Genomic DNA, 21,752 nt, shown 5'->3' on the forward strand with positions numbered 1-21,752 from the left:
TGACATTTAATACAGCTCCATGGCCGCTTTGATGATGTTATCATCAGTTTATGTATTTCATATTTAACAGGACACACAGTATCATGAATAACTCACACATTCATCACTGAAAGGAATCAAAGTCCTTTTCATATATTAAATTGAGCGCCCGCTTGACCATTTAGAAATCATTCAAAAGGGTTCATTTCATGTAATTAAACTCTGAGTCATCATCATAAAACTGCTTGTGATTGTGTGGCATCTTTCACCGCCGCCGGCTACCGTGTCTGTGGGTCCATTTTTCCCTCAGACAGTAACTTTTATGCGACAGAGAAGAAACAACCCTGACAGCTTTGTTTGTACCCTGGCAGCAGTACAACAGGTGCAGGTTGAAAGCGGGTGGGTAGAAACAGTCAGATGTTGCTCCGAGTGCATTCGGAGAACATCTGGCCCTCTGATACAGAGAACAGAACACACACACACCATTAACCTGACACGCCACCTGCATTTGTAGACACGAGTGGATTTAAATACATGTAAATGCAGTTAGAGTTACACTTCAGGTGCGAATAGTGTGACTATTGCAGGTGACTATTCCTGTCTTCTCCTGTGATGGGTTGTGTAAGAACTTGGCTGCTTGTGGGACCCACACTAACTCTAAATCCATGTCCGCGCAAATCACTTGGCTGCTTGTGGGACCCACACTAACTCTAAATCCATGTCCGCGCTCAGATTGAGGAACATTTAACGCTCTGCCAGGTGAAAGGGTTTCTTTTTTTTGCCAAAGACAGAGCAGGCACACCGAACTGGCAGCCAAGGAAATGAAACAGAAATGAGGAGAAAGGAATGACTGGTCCATCACTTGCTTTATTCACCTCATATTTTCTAAATTCAGCGCTCGTCTTTTTATTTTTAGTTTTATTTTGCTATGAGTCATTTTCAAAAACACACGCCGATATTTGATCTTTTGTCTCTCTCCTGCTTTCTGTTTGAAGACACTAAATCTCAATACTTACAGGCTGATAAGTGTTATAAGAAGATGCACCCTGATAAGCTCTCCCCACATGCACGATTCATCACAAAATGAAGCTGGCGCGCCCGTGACTCCCGCCGGCTGCGTCCAGGCGGGGGCTCACCTTGATAAAGGGCAGGGATGTCGTTACGAGGAGGCGCTAGGGCTCTGCCATCTGCAGACGCCGCCCAATCTGGCAGCCCCGAGCTCGACCACGCGTCCGGCTGCAGACGACAGGCGCGGCGAGCATATGCGAGCCCCACCCAACAAACCGAGTCGCTCCGGAGATGAGAGCGTCCCTGAGAGATCGGGATGTGTCACTTTATCAGGCCTTTCATAAGGAGGAAAGTTATCAGGGTCCGCAGGTGATGGTAACATCTGCCGTTTGGTCCCTAACTAGCTCATACACCACTCATGTAGACACGAACAAATGATTATATTATGCTTTTCAAAAGAGTGTAATAAATAAACAACCTATTGTTGTGACTTCCTTTGCATGGCTTGATCTGGAAAATGTCCAAGGCTAAACTAGCCTTATTTAAAAAACCCATTTCTTCAAATCTCCGGTGCATCACGGATTAATTCCCTCATTCTGTGCAGCTGCAGCATGGGAGGAACCATCTTGTCACCATCAATACAGCCCCCACGCAGGTAATGATGCCATTGGAGATCGATCGGCCATTTGTCTTTTTCAATGGCAGCGTTATTCAGTGGCTGAATCAATTGCTTCGGTCTTAATGGACTTGCATTTACTTACTCCACGGCTCATTACTGTACCTTCCAGCTAGCATCTGCCTCAGTGCTGGGAAAAGATTCAGGTTGAAGAATCCTGCATGCAAAGTGGATGTTTAAGGGGAATTACAGCAGCTACTGGGGGACTTACTGGTGACATATGGGGAAGTGGAGCAGCGCTGCTTGTACTGTATGGACCTTTGCACACGATTCCGTTGTCGCTATGAAACATGTTCATGATTTGCATTTCTTCTCTGCATAAATCATCCAAGGCTTTGTCTTGCTTGAGATCCTGCAGATCCTGGCTTCATTTTACCCCAACAGATTGTGTGTTAGGAAAGCGTGCTTAATGTGTAACAATGATATCTAGCACGTACTCCGCAGCCTTCCAATAGCTTTGGAAAGATGACAGGGCGCCCTCAAAGATGTGCAGCTTTAGGGCCAAAGAGATAACTAATTAGACAGGCCTCGTCTGCCTGCTCAGTGTCCACATGAAGCTGAAACTTCAACAATCTCTGTTGAGTGGCTGCTCATACTCCCACCTTAATTTCAGCAACCGTCTGAAAAGGTAATTAAGATTACTGCAGATGGATTTTGGATTTCACGTCCTCACGCAATTCAGAGGAAGCATCAGAAGCTGTCTCTGCGGACACTATCATCACCAGGACGTACAATAAGACTTAACAAGCTCATCATTATCTGAGCATTAGCTAATCTGCTCACGTAACTGTCTCTGTTGGATATCTCAGAGGCTGAAAACTTGGAATGATCCGACAGGACCACCCTGTTTGAAGAGCGCCAGCAAACTTCGCTTTGGCTGCACCAGCAGATTTGACAGGACGTATCAAAGACAAAGGTCGGCAACTGGAATGGAATTAGCTTTTGAAAGTGTGCTTAAAAGAGCCCAGCGTGTCTCCCCGTCGCTCCATCAACGGCCTCCCTTTTCTGGGGGTGTGAGGAAGAAAAGGCATGAAATGAAGCGATGGTCCACGGGGATTGGCTGTCTCTTCCACAGATGCGCACACAGTTTCTCAGTGGAATAGTGGAGACTTCAGTTCTCAGAGCTTTGAAACATCAGTGAGCGTTTTCGCAGGAGAGGAAGGCAAACACAGCGCCGCTTCTATCTTCATTTGAGATACGAACTGCCGGGAATATGACAACAGAAAGTCATCAACAGGTGCTGACATAGTTAATAAATGTAAAAAACATTTTTAATGTATGTTCAAACAATGAGAGCCAAAAATGTCAAGGTTGAGGTCCTTTTACTGTGTGGATTAGCATTTTGGCCGCATTTTAACAACAGGATTATTTTGTATTCAAGCCAATTTAATGTCACTGTGCACCAGAGTCCTGCCAGTGATGTATTTCCTCCTCTGTTGGTGGAGTCCAGAAGGTCGTAAATAAGTAATTAGCACCCAGGTAACTCATAAACGCTTTGCTGATATGTTTCACATTCAGTTGCTTCATGGCGTGCCACAGTGTGATACTCCCAACTTTCCACTCTGGAAAAGGGAAACTGATCTTTTTATGCCTGTTGAATAAATGTTGTCATGGTGTTCAGAATCTTCTTTACTATTTCAGCATGCTTGAAAACGTAGCTAGAAATTGGTTTTTTTTATCAGTATTCCTCAGTGCACGTGCATACAGCAGCAACGTGTGCTAACAGTAACACAAAAGGTTCTATTTGGAGAGCAGGTCTTTGTTAATGTGAGGTTCTCTCATTTTTGGGAAGGAGAAGTTTGTGTTCTGTAGCGTTTTAATCCCTTGGTGGATTAATCAGCAACCTTTTCAAAGGATGATAAAGAGCTGTTTCAAAATGGGTGAGATGATCTTAAAGATGTTATGCAGCTCGTTCCTCATGTGCGAAGCTTGCAGATGGAACATTTTGTGATGAAAAACCAAGTCCAGCACGCATAATTCATTATCGATGAATGCAGCAGCGACTGCAGGATGTCGAACATCTGCAGCCTGAACTTCTATTAGCAGAATACAGATTTGGTTCAGGACAGACTCACAAAGCACCACAGCTAAAAAGAAAGGGAAAAAAGAAACTTTTTCAAAGAAGTTTAATTCCCAATGTTCTCCAGCTGTGCAGTAAAAGCACAGCCGTAATTATCTTCTTATGGAACAAATGACAGGAGAAATTAATGTGTTTTTACGGTGATTTCAACGGAACCGTCAGGTAGATTGACAGCCAATTAAAAACCCTCATGAACTGGAGAGGCTACAACATCTCCTGACATTGTGATATGACAAATTAAGGCTTTGTTCGTTTGTTATAAAGTTTGAGCAGCTCTCAGCGTTCCTCTGACAGACGGGGGAAATGTTCAGGTCAATTTGTTCCTGTTCTTCAAAGGAGTAAGCCTCTTCGGCTACTTGAAAAAGGCTAATGAGATTGCGTTCATAAGTGTCGGACAACTGAAAATTGAAAAATCCTCGATTTGCTAAGTGAAGAAATGGAATTCATGCAGAAATCCTTCAATCGGTGCTGCTGCTGCAGAGGTGGAAGGCTGTATCTCAGTAACCTGAACTGTGTGTTTTGCTTCTATTTAAAAAGCATTTTATTCACAGCGACGAGCAAACTAAAACTGCCTCTTCGGTTCTGAATTAGACCTTATCTTAAAAACAGTCTCGTTCTTTTTTAAGTTGTGCAGAAGCTGAACTCTGGCCTACTGCGGGATGCACGGAGCTGCTTATCCGAGCAGATCTGCGGCTTCTGTTTTGTTGCCGCCTGATAATTTTCCTCGCTGTCTGTCAAATGTGTCGGCTGTAGCGAGACCAGGCCTTGCATTAAGTCTGCATGATCTCAGCGCTGCCTTTGATCGTCGCTATCTGCCTTTAAAGCTGCTCACCAACTGCTTCTCCTCTGCCCTACTTTCCTTCTTTTTTTACCAGCAACTGAGAAGAAACCTGATGTGTAATATCGTCCTCACAGTCCAGTAGGTTCTGGAAGCTGAGGTGAAGAGCTCTGTTTTTTAGCAGTTATCTGAGGGTCTAGCTTGTGGCTGTGGTGCATTCACTAATCAAGTGTTCAATAATCCATTCTATAATGCAGCATTGCCGATGCTGCTTCTGACCAATGGAAAGCCCAACCTCTGTTCATTCTGCAGGATCACGAGCCCCCGCCTGCTACACCGCCCTCATTTATCGGCCACGTGCTGCATCGGTCCTCATAGACGCCTGTTTACCACAGTTAATGGGCCTTATGCTTTAAATGGCTGATGAATTCTGCGGAACCTGCCATGCTAACGGTCCGGCTGCAATTAACCAACTTTGTGTGCAGACAATGAAATTAACATTACTATCACATCAAAGCTGTGAAGAGCTCCCTCTTAATGATTCGGACCTGCACTTTAAAGAAGTGGTCAGTGGAGGATAGATAATGATCTTTGTGAATGTGTGTGCGGGGGAGGGGTGGGTGTGTATAATGTAAGTGTTAAAATTTTATTATTTTGTATTTTATGGTCATTTTTATGGGAATTCCTCATAAAGAAAAGGGGCTTGATCGCATGCTAATTTATTTAAATAACCAAATATTTCAGTATTAAGAGTTGTTTGCTTAAATTATTCCAACAGGCATTTTAACCCTGCCATTCACAAAAGCACCTTTCATCACAAAAATAGCTTATTTTAAGTGCTTTCCATGAAAATATCCCACATTGGCTGTGGCTGCACAGGCTGCTGATGGTGACACAGTCTGCAGAGACAAACCTCTTCATAAAAGTATGGTGCATCAAAGCCGTCAGATCTTGTCAAAGGTTCATAGTAATTTAAACATTTTGCATGTATTTGGGCGCCTCGGGGCATCCCTGAGGTTGTGACTCAGGCTCCCTCACTTCTACCTTCTTTCCACATTGCACAAATATAAAAGTCAGCTGCATCATTTGGTTTGACATAGTTTTATTAGCATATGATTTATTGCACCACATGTTGTGACGTATAATTAAAGTAATTGTGCGAGATGATAACAGTCACAGAGGACTATTATGACACGTCTCAGTAGGTAATGAAAACTGCTGAGAAAATGATATATCAATATTTTTGGCTCTATTTCTTTTTTGTTAGTGATTTAAATAAAATATGTATGTGTGTGTGTGTGTGTGTGTGTAACTTGCTATGTAGTTTATCCAGATGTTCCATAAACTCTCAACCTTATATTTTCTGAGCCTAAGATTGAATGTTAGCGTCTTGGGCCACTTTGATCCAGTCCGTGACTGATGGAGGAGCTTTTGTCCACCGCCTCCTTGTGATTGCTTTCTTACTAGCCGCTCAAAGAACGTCATACATGTATTTATTCTCAGACCCCTTTTGCAATGGCTGTCTCAGCCCCCAGATATAAAGCCTCAAACCCTGTGGGGAGCACTATTCTCATGAGTTTTTCCATTGTCTGACCCAGAACATGAGTTGCCTTGTTATTACCACGGGACCTCCAGCAAGATGTGCTTTGAGAAAACCTTTCAGCTGGAAAGTTTGTATGTATTTTTCTCAACTAAATGCTCTCCAGGAAAGAGATGATGTGCTTTTGCATTGTTGAAAAATTATTTTTTGTCATTAATCTTTGATTTGTATCCACTGCTGGGGTCTGACCTGTAAATGATCTTCAGTAAACCTGAATGGGATTGTCTAGTCTGCTTTTCTACATAATGGCTACGTTACAAAAATCTCTTTAAAAAAACCAAAAAAAACCCACCCTGATTAATTAAACAAAGGCAGATTTTAAGCTCTGGGATTTGACTCAGTGTTAATTAAATGTTATTAACCCTTTGTCAGCCCACTGTTTAAACCTTGAGAGAGTGAAGGGACCTGGGCGGGTGTCTCAGGTAACTCAAGGTGTCATCTGCAAACATGGCAAATCTTCTCCCTGAGACAATCTGATGCCATTTTTCTTCCCATTCTTGTTAGGGTTGGGTTTTTACAGGACCTGAAAGCAGGTAAGAATGCAGTGATAAAAAGTCCAAAAATAGGTTTTATTTAACGATCGCAAACTGGCCTGCAGGGAAGCATTAGTTCAATCTTCCAGGGCACACAGAGAGCTCTAGCGCAAAGCCAACACAGGAGTCGGGTTCTGCACATTCACTAGTCCAGCAGGAGGGCATGGAGAGCTCAAACATGCAGGAACGCCACCAAAACACTCATAGCTAGGCGCGTCGTCCTTAAATGGGTGGCCTGATGGAGATTGCCAACAGGTGCGCCTGCCTACAGCGCCAGCTGTTGTCAATTGACTCCTCCACGCCCCCTGCAGGAAAAACCAAACACAACCCAGAACCCTGGACCCCAACAGTTCTGTCTCATCCACTGACTATGAGGCTCGATAAAGATGGCAAATTAGAGTGGAGGGATCTGGCAGCCCTGTCGACATCCCCTTTCTGTAATAAAAGATTTGCTCAACCTCCATCAATCCATATTATTCCAGATGGTTTGTGATACTTGTTTTGGTACTTAATTATGCGTAATGTTTCGCCTGTGTTTGGCATTGCTTAAAAACCTGTTGGATCCAACTGTGTAATATCCGGGTGTATCATTTCTGGACATTTTGCTTGAATTGATGTGATAGAGACTGAGATTTCATCATCCTGCTTTAAAACATTAAATGGACGGAACAATCAGTCTCATTTTTTCCCCATCTTTTGATATCAAAGCAATGATCACATCCCACCAGAATGGAGGCATCCGTCTTTTCTCCATTGAATGTTCTCAGTAATAGTGGAGATAGAATGTAGCTAAATGGTTTATACCATTCCAATGTAAACCCATCAGAGCCTGGAGATTTATTTAGTTGTCTGGCGATCGCCTTTTTTCAGTTCCTCCAAAGTCACCCTGGCTCTTAAAACTGCTCTGTTCTTCCTGTTGGGAGATTAAGTGAAGCAAGTAGGGATTCGGATCATTTGTTCTCCTTGTGAAGCTTCTGGGAATATAGATTCATATAACACTGATAAAAACAAGTCTGAACTTCCTGGAAGTCCTGTTTCCCTCGTTTGGTTATTTGGCCTCTAATTTCTTCATTTGTGTGTCAGGTTTTTAGCTGCTTTGCTACCAACTTCACAATATCACTTTTTCAAAAATGTTAGGCTTTTGTCTAATTTTTAATGTCCCATTTTTCAAAAAATAATTTCTAATTGGGTATCTTTTGGTGTATTGTCTTTCTAGTTTTCCTAGCTCTTTTCCAGATTATCCCATACCTGAGCCTCTTTTGTAGAGCTAATTTTCCAATATGTTTCCCTCTTTCTTTCCATTAAATGTAAGTTAAGCCTTTAGTTGATTGTATTTTTGTTTTTTCTTATATTTAAATCTGGTCTATGGGCTTCACTGTACATAAAAAATAATCAATCCTAGACCATCATTTGTGCAATGAGGAGCAACAAGCACAATCTCTGGCTGCTGGATTGAGCTCTCCAGGTCACAGATGCCCATCACTCCTATCACCTTTCTTACCTTTTTATCTACGGTGGTCCTGACACATCCCACTGTTGGTTCGGTCTCTTGGGGAAGTATTATATCTACCTTGACTTTTTTCATTTTGCCAAGAGTTTTACATCTTTTAACCAGGTTAACGATGTCCTTCACGCTGTAAGAAGCCATCTGAGCCATACTTTAAAGATCACATGACATCTACCGTTTTCCACTCAAACTCTGAAAAATTCATGATTCCAATTATTGGTTCTTTTTCTACACCTTTTGTGCAGCCACGGCACGTGTTTTATATATGTTTTAATCCCGCCCGTAGAACGGAACAAAATCCTTATTACTGGAGAAATGTTGCATATCCGGTGACACATGAGGAATCCTGATGTGATTTAAAAGGCCTGTTTTCTGCGGTCATGGTGGCTATTAGCTTTGTGACCTTCTGGAGGCGGTTGAGAAAATATTGATCTTCAATTTGCTTTTCAGTGCTGGGCATTCTGCTAACTGCAATTACACATACACACATTTTCCATTATCCATGAGTGGTGTTCAGACATACAGTATTCAAAAGCACCCCCCCCACACACACACACACACTGGGTATTGATTTAGAGCGAGGACCCTGCTAAGAAAGCAAAGAAAGACAGCTCTGTGCAGAGCTTGTTACTGCACAATAGGTGATGGGTAAAATGTGCAAGGACCTCAGACTCACCGTTAAACTGGCATGGCTCTTCCATATTTACACCCAATCCATGGGGGTTATTTGCAGAAGGCCACAGGAAAGCAGGGAAAGGCTACAATTGAGTTTTCAGGCAGAGGTTCTTTGTTTAGCGGTGCTGAAGACAGTCAGTGGAGGTGTTTAAGCTGGGGTCATCTCCATGGAAATACAGCACTGATACAGGTCCAAGAAACATAATACAGGATCAGGGGGGTGCCTTTATTTAGATGACAGCAAACACAACCTTTAGTACAACCTTGAGCATTGTGACTTCCACTCGTGTTTAAACAGGAAGACGTGATGAATATGGTGATTCTCAGCCTCCGCGGCCACGAATGTCAATGAAGTGATATGTTCAATGATCTCTAAGTTAATAAACTTTTCAGGGAAAGGAAATCAATCCTTTAATGCACACAAAGCTGCCATACAGATTCTTAGGGAAAAAAGTAAAACAGAAGTCATGCTTAATGCTCTTACCAATGAAAATATGAATGTCTGGACAAAAATTAGAATTTCTGGTATAAACCAAATGATCTGAGAGAGAAAAATCCAACTTTTGAACAACCTCGACTCCAATCACGAGTATAACAAATATGCCCCAAAGCAGGCAGAGCTGTAGATTTAAAGAAACCGGACTGAATGAACATGGTCAGGTCAACATGATTCAGCCAAGATCTGGATTCAACTGAACAAACCAGACTCCTTTACAGCACTGATCTCCTCTAACGTCACGCAGGAGGTGCATTGTTCTGGGTTCAGAGAGGAGTTAATGGATCCGAGCAGCTGTTGCACATTGTGCTGATCGTCATTGAAAGCTCGCAGGGGGTCGAGTTTCTGCAGCCCATACATCTGGGGAGACATTTCCACATGCTGTGGACCGCGACTGTGTAACTCCTGGGCCACGTTCCCACAGCATGACACAGATTAGCAGCTATTGTTTCTGGAGGACTGATTTTTCCATTTATTTTATTGCACAATAAGAAATTAAACAGGCCTATTTTGCACCATTTGTCACATCAGCTCATGTTTAAAAAAAATGAATCTATCTGCTGCAATTGCATCTTTAAATAGGTAACATTGTGTAATGATGTCAGTTTTCTTCCTGTATGAAGCTGCATTAATGACAGAAAAAGTCATGAATAAATTAAATTAGAGAGTAACTTACATATTTCTATTGTTCCTTTTCATTTTGCATTTTTGAGTAGCTTGTTTGTGAATATGACCAAAGAAAAAGCCCAACAGCACGTAAATGAAAGTGTTTGACCTTGTTCTTTTAGTCAGTCAGTTTTAATAACTACAGTGTTTTCAAACCTGGTATCTAATAAATGAGAATTTGAATGGATTTATTTTCTCCAAATGTCCATCATTTGATAAAATATCTAAGTAGACAGAGGAGAAAAGCATTTTTCTCCAAGTTTTATGTTTCCAGTAATCGCTGTTCTGCCAGAGGATAACAATTAAGCTGAATTTATGGCACAAATTGCTTAAGTCTGGGAGAAATAACCACAAGTGATGACATAACAAAGACTCCAGACAGAACTGTGGAGCCAACATGGACATGGCTTCTTAGTACTGGTCCTATTAACCTTGGTCTGCTGTGTCATTGGTGCCTCAAAGAAAATAATGGCTGTTATGCATTTGTCATGAGTTGCTATGCTGTCTCGGTGCTGGAGTTGACTTGATTTTATTTTTTCCCCTTGATTGAGTGCAGAACATTTGGTTTTGGACTTTGATCGATTTACAAGCTCATTTGCAATCATTTTGAGATACTGCATTGATTTATGTTTATACTGAAATCTAACAATACAAGAGGAAGTAAAAACAGTAAAATACGGTACTTTGAATTAAACTTTCACAGCTGATCCAGTTTAATGGCCCAAAATCTTTCTGTTGGGTTTATCAAAACGGTTCTTGTGCCTCTTCTCGTTGCTGTGCAGGTATGGCAGTGCGGCGGCAGTATGGAAGTCCTCCCGTGTGCTAGAGTGGCTCACATCGAGCGCACCAAGAAGCCCTACAACAATGACATAGATTACTATGCCAAGCGCAATGCCCTGCGAGCCGCCGAGGTCTGGATGGATGAATACAAATCCCATGTCTACATGGCCTGGAACATTCCCATGAACGTAAGGTTTATTCTCCAGCTTTAATCACTCTCTCCCCGCTACCCTCAGGATTTCCTTCTCCCACCTCCTACTTGCAGACCTGCAACCTTGGGCCCTCCAGACACACCAGTCAACACAAATTCAATATTCAGATTTCAGCCCACTTGACCTTCACAATTGCTGCAGAGCGAAGGCTCAGCAGAGGCGGAGTGTTTTCAAACACGGACGCGAAAGAGATGAGCTTCCTGTCTAATCAGTTTATTTTCATACACATCACTTTGGCTTAATTGCATTCAGGGGGGCTTTTGAGATGATAAACAGCTACTTTCATTAATAGAGTTTAATACTGAGACCTGATTGCCTCTTCACTCATGCAGGATGAGATGATTGTCAGTGAAGGACTTCCAAAACATCACACTGCTGCTCAGCCTCACACGGCTGATCTGCTACTGAGTTCTGCAGTTTGCACACTCCTCATAGAGAAGTGCAAGAAGGAAGTGCCAACTGGGGAAATATGTTTTCTGCATGCAGCACCGAGGTCATGTAGGAGGGGGAGGACTTTGAGAAAGGAGCCCATCACGCTGCAGTGTAATTACAAATACAATGGTGTGGCATGCTATTACCTCAGCTGTCCTGAGGTGCACGGTTATTTTATGCACAGTTTAAGACTATAAAACCACCACACTCTATTTGTCTCTCACCCCCCCAAACCTGCACAATCTCAGATTCTTGTTATTGTCTGAGGCGCCAACTGTGCCCGCAATGACTTTGATGGGAGAGGCTGTATGATTCACCCCTTTAGCCAGCCTCCAAAAATCAAAACACATCTCAGAGAAGACCAGTTATTGTTATTATTGTTATTGTTGTTGCTTCATCTGAACAAAAAACAGAAGTTGCCAGATGAATGCACAACCATTTCCTTATTATGAAAGAGAGGAAGGAAAACCGATTATTCTGATATGGGTTTGCATGTGTGCGTCAGGATTAGGCCATATTAGACATTCTGAGGTTGGTCTGCAGACGGGGGCCACAAGGGCTCATCATTAATCAGCTGATTAGAATTTACTCAACGCTGATCACAGTTAATAAGAGAACACTGAGGTTCCCATATGGCAGGTGCATCCATCTACCTCTTGACACACTGCTAAAGGTGTTCTTTAGCATCCCGGGCTCACAGCCGGCTCAAGCGCATCTTGGCTGAGACTTTTATTTTCTTTGTTGTGCGCCTTTGTTGACAGAACCCTGGGGTGGATTTCGGAGATGTCTCGGAGCGCTTAGCCTTGAGGAAAAGGCTGCAGTGTCGGAGTTTCCGCTGGTACCTTGAACACGTTTATCCAGAAATGCGGGTCTACAACAACACCATCACGTACGGGGAGGTGAGAAATGCATTCCTTCGTTTCTTTTCCCTGTAATTATAGCACATTGTGGTGGAAAGAAAGCTGAGAGAGATCTATGTAGGAGTCAGAATTTGTAAATTCTAACTGAATCCACAATGAGATGTATGACAGGCTCAGGATTAGGATTAATGCTGATGGATTAGATGCTTTTTCCTCACAATGACTTTAAATGAAACACTTAATTAGTTTCTCAGACCATGCTGATTGTTTTGGGATTGGGTGCGTGCGTGACACAGTCAGCAAAGGAAACAGAATTATGAGAGGATGAAGAATTAAACAGTTGCTATTTGGCGGTTTGCTCAGCACATATTTTGATTCTAACAATGGAAAATGAACGTTGGAAGACATCTGAATTGAAGTCTGGATTGAAGCGATGTGATTTTACCACTGGCATTGTTTCCGCCGCCGCCGTTGTTTTGACTCTGGTCCCCAGCTAATGGATTCTTCAGAGAAGCAGCCACTTAAGTGGCACTATTTCAGATCTGTCCACGAGAATTGTGTTGCCACGCAGCTGTTACCTCGGAAGTGAGGCTCATCTGTCATCGAGCATCAGTGCAGAGCCTGGCCGTGCCAAGCGGGTCAGCCGAGTGGAACCCTTCCTGACAACAGCCCATGATAGATATGTCACAACCTGGAAATGAAGCCCTGCACATTCGAATCACACACAGCTGAGGATGGAGCACAATGCACCCCTCCATCTGGAGCCCTGCAGGGAGATACATGACCGGAGCTGGTGATGTGCTATCCTGACCACAGCGGCAGCATAAGAGGATGTCAGTAGTCGGCATAAAAGTGTATTAGAATAGGAAAATAAAACTAATGTCAGAGTCCCAGAGGGTAAGATGAAGGTCCAGCAGCTGGAAAGTGGTAAAGCTGACTAAACCATTTATATGTAAAGAATCATCAATTATGTGATTCATTCATTGAAAAATAAATGTCTTCTTTTTCACAGGTGAGAAACAGCAAGGCTAGTGGCTACTGCCTGGACCAGGGTGCCGAAGATGATGACAAAGCCATTCTGTACCCCTGCCACGGCATGTCGTCCCAGGTTCGAACCAAATATGTCTGTGCTGACTCAGGCCCTTAGCACATTAGGCAAATGTACACGTATAGATTTACCAGTTAACAAGTGAAGATTGTGGTGTAATTGCTGTCTGTTTTAGGGCCCATTAGTAACAATGCTACAGAGTGAAATACAGCCACCTAACTGCTTCTAATTTAACAGAACCACAGATCTCCACATGCACAGTTAAAGAGTTTTAACTTTAAATCTACATTTAGAGGCAAATTACTTTACGCACACATTTCCTTTTGAAGCTGGCTGCAATATTTATCAAACTATGCATCTTAATATACTATAAAACTTAGTCCGATATCATTGTGGTTACATCACCTCACCATAATATAAATTGCAACCAGCCAACACTAGTTGAACCAAGACAGCCACTTCTGGGTAAAAGCTCCCTTAAATGAATATGCAGATGCTGCCGTAGAATAGAACACATGTGCTCAGCATGATAATTTGCTTGAATGGATATCAGGACAAATGCCTCCTGGTTGGTGTCTCTCATCCTGTTGTGTGCTGCAGGACAATAGATTAACCTAAAGCCATGCAAATGCTACTCATGCATATGAGATTTCCAACCTGTCCGGACCACCTTTGGTGATGTGCTTATTTTCTGTCATGAGAAGAATTGTTAAAAGGTGGAGGGCAGCTCATCTTGTTTACCACGGTGGAGGCTTGCAGGGGTCTTTATTGTAAAGCTTTACTGGCTCTGATCCATGGGGGGGAAAGCCCACAAATGGAGATGAATTTTATGTCCAGCTATCATTCAATTTTTGTGATGAGTATTGTGATTCTGAGGAGGCTGAATCTAATTACGTGGGACATTGTGATTTCATATTCCTTTCTATAAACGTTGCTCTTTTACTTCTGAGCACGTGGCTGGACAGAAATATTTCTATTACAGTTGTGCTGAATCATCCCTCTGTCTGCTGGCTCTCAGCAGATATCTAGAGACTCCAAAAATTGCACCACTGTTCTTTATCACACTCACCGACTAGTCCCTTGAAGTAAATGTTGCATTAGTTTCTTTCCGATAAGAAACATTTTGTTGTATTTAAACAGTGAATAGACACCAATTTGCAGCACAAAACATGCAACAATCTTGCTCTTGTTGACCTACAGCACTCTGAAGCCATATAAAACTCACTTGAAGTAGACACAAAATCCAGATTTTCTCATTAGAGGATTCCCAGTTCTACATTTGGCTCTACACAAGGCTGATTAAACCTTATGCACACCAGTTGGAAGCTTAACTTTTAGTTCCCATGTTAAAACACTCTGCAACCTCTTCAAAATATCTGCAGCATTTACTCACTGACATCCTCGAGGCTAACTGCATGAACAATGCACAACTGAGCAATATTACGTGTTACCTGCACACTATTACGGCTCTGCATGAAGAGGTCACAGAAGTTGACCAACGGCAGGAAGTGCAGTGGAGCATCTCAATATTGCTGCGTGAGATGCAGGTTAATTAGCCTGCCACAATATTTTCTTGCATTAATTATTTTACAATCCAATTTCAAAATGTATTACTGGAGATTATACAGAGGTTCCCTCGTGCCAATCACAGCTTATTCCATGCATAAATCAGTTTTGACCTTATAGGAAAACAACATTTTTAGAAAAATTCTTAATCCGTTTCCACTAATAATGACCTTTGGGATGACAAGTGATGGAAATATGCTGAAGTTTTTGAGATATAAAATAGATTCCCCAAAGCTGACTACCAAGGTTTTGATTTAGAGTTCTCACAAATGACCTTGAATGCCGCGAGCTGTGTCGGAACTGCCTGTTTGTGTGGAGTTCAGATCTGGTTGTTTATTCCCCTCAAGGCCATGTGTGGCATCTCATCTTTAAGCTCGATCACTGCCATTAATAATAAAAAATACCTCACCTGTAGTCTTATATAAGAGACACATATCACCTGTAATGTGCAGGATTAAACACTGCAGGATCACTTTGGTTTGGGGGAATGTCACAGGATTGATAAGTTGTAATTGTTGCTTTCTTTATTAGAATCAAAGTTTCCTGAAAATAACTGGATTCCCTTAGGTTCTACTGTTTTGTTGCCAAAACACATGTCTAGACTTTGATTTCCACTTAAGCTGTATGTATTTATTGATGCTCCGTTCGCCGTGACAGTAAATCACTGCTACACATGGTTATCTCTGTATTGCAGCTCGCCCGCTATTCCACCGAGGGGCTACTCCAGCTCGGACCCCTGGGGTCGACCACCTTCCTGCCTGACACAAAATGCCTTGTTGATGACGGTAGAGGACGAACTCCCCGGCTCAAAAAATGCGAGGCTGTTTCGAGGAGTTCCCAGAGGCTTTGGGATTTTACACAGGTAACAAGAAACCTCACCTCTGAAGTTTCCAAATGAATGCTTGTACCTGGTTACTATTAATCCAATGTCCACGTGTAATTACTCTCTGACATTGATACAACATCGGATAAGCTCTGCTGTACAGCAATCACACGATCAAAAGTGATTATTGACCCAGATTCAGGCTCACTGCCGCTGCCTTGAATTTCACTGTTGAGATTGCAGACATTAATCGCAAAGAACGAACTTCCTGCGACCATTAGCCAATGACAAACCGCTCACCCAGAGGCTGCCCGGAGGCTGCATTTATTGTTGCGGTGGATTTTAACCACAAAAACTTCAGGACAGTGCTTCCCAAATTCCACCAACATGTTTCTTATAATACAAGAGGGAGCAAAACCCTGGACCATGTTTACACAAACATGGTTGGTGCCCATACCCCTCCCCCACATAGGACAATCATACCACCGTTCTTTGTTCCTCACCCACAAGTATTCACTGCTCATCAACCATGTCAGGCCATCAGTGAAGCTCACCCATTGATATTGACAATTTCACCTCCTCTGTTCTGGACCACATCACCACCACAATAAACATCACAACCATGAAGCAGATCACCACGTACTACAATCAGATGCCATGGATGAACAAGGAGGTGCGTCTCCTGCTGAGGGCGCGTAACATTGCCTTCAGATCAGGTGACACACAGGCCTACAGCACAGCCAGGGCTAACCTGAGGAGGGGCATCAAAAAGGCCAAGCACACCTATAAATGCAAGAGAGCATCACTTTTCCAACTCTGACCCCAGGCGTATGTGGCAAGGCATCCAGGCCCTTACAGACTACAACCCCAACAACTTCACATCCACAGCAATGGACACCACCTTCCTGAATGAGCTGAATGAGCTTCACAGCAACAGCCTTCAGGACCCCACTGTCAGCAGATCACCAACCCCTTAAACTCTCCTCTAAGGCCACAGCCATTGTTCCAGTACCAAAACATTCCAGGCCAACGTGCCTCAACGACTACCACCCGGTAGCACTCACCTCCATTATGAAGTGCTTTAAGCGGCTGGTCCTGGCACACCTGAAGGACTGCCTCCCATCCACACTTGACAAACACCAGTTTGCCTACTGCAGCAACAGGAGCATATATGATGCAGTTTTCACAGCACTGCACTCTGTGCTCACACACCTGGACAACACAAACACATATGCACGATTGCTGTGGACTTCAGGAAGATGAGAGGAGGCACACTTGATCCCATCCACATCATGGCCGTCGAGCATGTCCCCAGCTTCAAGTTCCTGGGGACCCGCATCTTGGAGGACCTGCCCTGGACCACAAATACCTCCAGCCTGATCAAGAAATCTCACCAGCGCCTCTTCTTCCTGTGGACACTAACGAAGAACCACCTGTCTTCAGCCGTCCTGGTGAACTTTTGTCACTGCGATAGAAAGCATCTTAACAGTGACAGTCTGGTATGGAAGCTGTAGTATCGCTGAGTGCAAGGCTCTGCAGCGGGTGGTAAAAGCTTCCCATCGCATCACAGGGACCCCACTTCCAGCCATCATGTAGGCACTTCAGAACCCTCAGGACAAGGACCAGTAGACTGAGGCACGTCTTCTTCCCCAGAGCTGTGTCCTTGCTGAATTCCAGATGACCCCCTATACACCACTTCACATCTCACTGTACTACATTTACACAACAACACACTAGCTTAGTATCCCACGTACCAACAGTTTAAACTTATTTATGCACTTTTATGTTAATTTTTCATCTGCACATTCCTAATGTATCAGTTGCACATTTCGTCTAGACTTATGTAAATCGTCTCAGCACTTATAGTCTAAGGCATTTAATGTACATACCTATCTGTAAAATATGTTCATACAACAACCTGTATATACTGCACATAGTGCATTTATTATATCTGCTCTTTTTGCACTTCTGGTTAGATGCTAAACTGCATTTTGTTGCTATGTTCCTGTACATGTGCAATAACAAAAAATCTGAAGCTAATCTAATATTGTTGTGACAACTTGATATCTGTAAATCTATTGTACAAATTTGGTCAAACCTTTGCGTCTTTTGTCCTCTGCAGAATGGACCAATCATCAGCAGGGACACAGGTCGATGCTTGGAAGTGGAAATGTCCAAAGACGCTAATTTTGGTCTTCGTCTAGTCGTCCAGAGATGCTCCGGTCAGAAGTGGATGATACGAAACTGGGTAAAGCATCCCAGGCACTAAAGCCAGAGGCACCCTGGATAGAGATTTAGTCCAACTTGGATTTCACACACCGGACAGTTCAGAGACAAGACGGACTTTTAGCCATGTTAGCAGTCTTAGCGTGTGCTATTTCACGCTGTAGACTGTGCTGAGTCTCCCTCTGGCTACAGGGATTTTCTTTCGTTAAGAAGAATACTGTCAATTGAAGTGATCCATTGAGCCGTGTCTTCATGGAGACCTTACAGGACACAGGGCTGTTTGAAATGGCCCATATTTCAGAAAACCTGTGTAGAACAGCAAAACGAGCCCGTGCTGGCTTGAAATTAACTGTAAAAATTGTTTGTTTGTTTTTTGTTTTTGAGTGTGTCTGAACAGATCAGCAGATACACGCGCTGTTAGTCGACCATATCAGAATGATTTACAGCCTTTTCTGCTGCCCTGGCCAGATAATGTAAAGGGCTTCAGAGGGGCCACCCATCGTGCTGATCAGGAGGAATCCTGCACACCACACTCGCACATCATTTCTTTTTTGGACTGTATTGCTCTCTGAATGGGAGCAATCATGTGCCTTTTTCTCTCTTCTTCTTTTATTATTTTCTTTAACTCTGACCGGGGAATGTCAGTCCCAGAAGCATGTATAAAATCAATTTTAAAAAAAATTCTTGATATATGGAACAATGTATAAACCAGTCTAATGATAGTAATATATTGTACAAAGTGAAACATCAATACTCCAAGTAACAATTAGGACATTAAAATCTTTGTTTTTGATGAGCCGTGTCTGATGATTTTATCCAGCAGCATTTGTCACTTCACAAATTGCTTTAATCCTGTGAGCGTGCAACATAACGCACATTTCCTTTATTGTGGAGCCAGTTGCTAACAGCAGCACCACAGTCAGCATGTTTTTGTTGTGGCTGCACTTACAGCCACCTCCGTCCTCCTTCAGCTTTTTTGACGTGCTATGATTGTTCTCCAACGCCCACTGGAAGCAAGGTCTTTGAAAAGTAATTTTCCACTGGAGGAAAAATTCTTTACTTGTGTTAGTTTGAGAAAGCGTCTTTTGTTGTGTTTATGAAGACATTTACAACATGCAGTTGTGACATCTTAAGACATATAGTGCCTAATAAGAAACTCCAAACAACTTACTGCTTTGCAACTCAATTTATCTCCTTTATTTTATGGCTTCTAGCCTAATAAATGACAGTTTAGTTCTCGACAATGCTCACTATGGTCTGTGCATATTAAAGCAGCATCTACTGTAGTTATAAGAAAAACCTCTTTTCACTGCACTCCATGCATGGATCATCTGCTGAGTCTGCTGCTTCTAGCTTTCACCTCAGCTCTGTCTGATGTATAGAAGCTTTTTTAATCCCAATGGCAGAAAATATAAGATATGAAAAAACTTTTTTTTTCTCTTGAACACGGACAACACACATAAGTGCTGCTCCTGAAAGCACCGAATACACACTGACTCCTCCATGTGTGTCCAATTCATTTCTCTGCTCCTCTCCGTTCCAGATGAGCGGCACATTTTAGAATGCTGCAGAAAGTGAAAATTGATGTTTGCCATGATCTCACCCCATTCCAAGTATCTTTATTAATTTGCTTTCCGACTGGTTTATGCTGAGACACAACATCATGGTTCTTTTACCCTAATCATCCTGTAAGTACACCATCATCTGTGTGTCCTTTAGTTTCAGCTGTCCCGAGATAACATCTTTTTCTGGCCTGGTTTATATTCTCGCTACCTACCAGTATAATGCCCAGAAATAGCCTGAACGGGGAGGTTATTATTGTAGATGTATGGTTTCCCTAAACTTGACACCTTCAGAATGAAATTACCCCACCTGATAGAATGAATGTACTGGGCTCCGGTCCACAGAGGTTCATCTACTTTGTGGATTCAAAAGGGGACTTAACGCAAATGGTGCAAATGGGAGTCTGTTTTACCTGTACTTACACTGAATGATAAATGTCCTCAATAAATATTTGGATTTATGATTGAAACCACAAATGTATTCAAGGAAGTGCCTAAAGGGGTCAAACGTCTCTCAACTGGAATTTATGGATACACATTCATAAGGATTTTCAATAAAGCAGCAAAGCATGAAAGAGTTTATGGCTAAATAGAATGTCGTATGCATTTAACTGCATAGGGCAGAACATGTGAATGTGGGATGCAGACAGCAGTCCCCCCATGACAGGAGGTATAGGCAGAGGTCAGTGTGCATTAAAAGGTTTCACTTTCCTTCAGATCAGATGGCACTGTCAGTAAGCGATGATGCTGGCAAGGGAGGCGGGAACTGCACATTTGACAGGGAGCGGGAGACAATAAACCGTGGTGAGGGCTCAGTGGGGTTGAATGGACAAGGACACCATATCCATCTCATGTGGAGGGGGCCGTCATTCTTTCTCATTGTGATACTGACAATACTCTCTTTATGCTTGGGCCACAGCCAAGAGGTAGAGGTGACTTCATTCAAAAGATGAGTAAATGTGTGTGTGCACGCGCATGCTCATTTGTGTATCATTAGGAGACCTTGATGGTAATTACCTCCTTTGCGGGACCAACTTGATGCAGATATGAACAGGCTGTTTTTTGTATTTGTTACTTGACAAAAGCAATCAGTGCTTTATTTATCTGCAGAAAGAACCTGACAGAGACAGACGGGCTCTGCAGAGGTTTCAGTCAGGAGCATAAATGTATCCAGAGCAACAGTAATTCTGTGGGACAACCAGAGGTTCACAGGGGTTCTGCCTGCTAAAATCCATCAAATCACACAGTTGAAATAAAAATGAATAATAACTTAGACTCTTGTGACTAAGAGCAAATTATAGTTGAAGTTATAGTTTATGAGCCTTCCGTGATATAAAATGATCATCGTGCTACAATATTTCAAATCTTTGTGACACGGCGATTCATCCTGGAGTCAATGAATGCTTCTCCATATTATATTTCCCAGTTTGAAGTCACTTGCCTTCTTTTGACACAAAATAAGACTTACAAAAAAAATGTTGGTCTGAAATGTAATTTTTAATTCACTCTTGAATGATAGCAACTCATTACCCATCCTGTTTGCAGAAAGGTGCTCTAAAGGTGCTGTTAAAATCCCCCTTTCCCCTCAGTTCCTGTTCACATCATAAGCTAAGCTTACAGCTTCCCAGCTCCGGCTCTACACAAATTTTTCCCACGTCCTTGGAGAACAAATGTAACATTCTACAAAAAGCCTCTTTGCACTTTAACCTGCATGAATTCTACATGATTATGAGCAGCTGTTGCATGCATCAGGTCATAGAATATACTTTCATTATAAAGGACATGTGCATGTTTTTACTAAAGTTACACTACTGAAATATTCTAGGAGATATAAAATATAGGCACCCTGTGATGTCAGATTGGAAATGATAGTATTTTCTGTTAAAAATTAAAAAAAGAAACAGTGTAAAAGCTCATGAAGAAGTATGAGGTGGGTACTTTGGCATGAATGACTACAGTTTAAGGGGGACTTTAAATCAGACTGCTCTGGTGGTTCTGATAAGAACTACAAACCAAAGTCCTTAAAGAAAACAGCTAGATCAAACATGTGCAGAGCGACTTTCCCCTATGTCTCGGGCACCTTCGTCTGTAGGTGTGCCATTTTCTAATCGACAATAATTAATTTATTTTGTCAATACAGCAGCGGGGCGAAGGACATTGCACATGTCCATGATGTACAAGCTGATACGATGTGAGATTGAGGAGAGCTTGTACGTGCCTGAACAGCTTGTGGATCTTATAATGA

At 42.5% G+C, this 21,752-nt stretch overlaps 1 protein-coding gene across 1 annotated transcript in view; it reads left to right on the forward strand.

The window, feature by feature from the left end:
• Positions 1–18,741, forward strand: part of galnt9 (polypeptide N-acetylgalactosaminyltransferase 9) — a 52,867-nt gene extending 34,126 nt beyond the window's left edge. Inside the window, exons 7-11 of the mRNA XM_057033309.1 lie at positions 10,781–10,966; positions 12,184–12,321; positions 13,295–13,390; positions 15,591–15,758; positions 17,842–18,741. Coding sequence (XP_056889289.1) covers positions 10,781–10,966; positions 12,184–12,321; positions 13,295–13,390; positions 15,591–15,758; positions 17,842–17,988 — 735 coding nt within the window. The 3' untranslated portion in view covers positions 17,989–18,741. The remainder of the gene's footprint in view (positions 1–10,780; positions 10,967–12,183; positions 12,322–13,294; positions 13,391–15,590; positions 15,759–17,841) is intronic.
• The last annotated feature ends 3,011 nt before the right edge of the window (positions 18,742–21,752 follow it).

The sequence above is a fragment of the Takifugu flavidus genome, chromosome 5 (genome assembly GCF_003711565.1).
Source record: "Takifugu flavidus isolate HTHZ2018 chromosome 5, ASM371156v2, whole genome shotgun sequence".
NCBI lineage: Eukaryota > Metazoa > Chordata > Actinopteri > Tetraodontiformes > Tetraodontidae > Takifugu > Takifugu flavidus.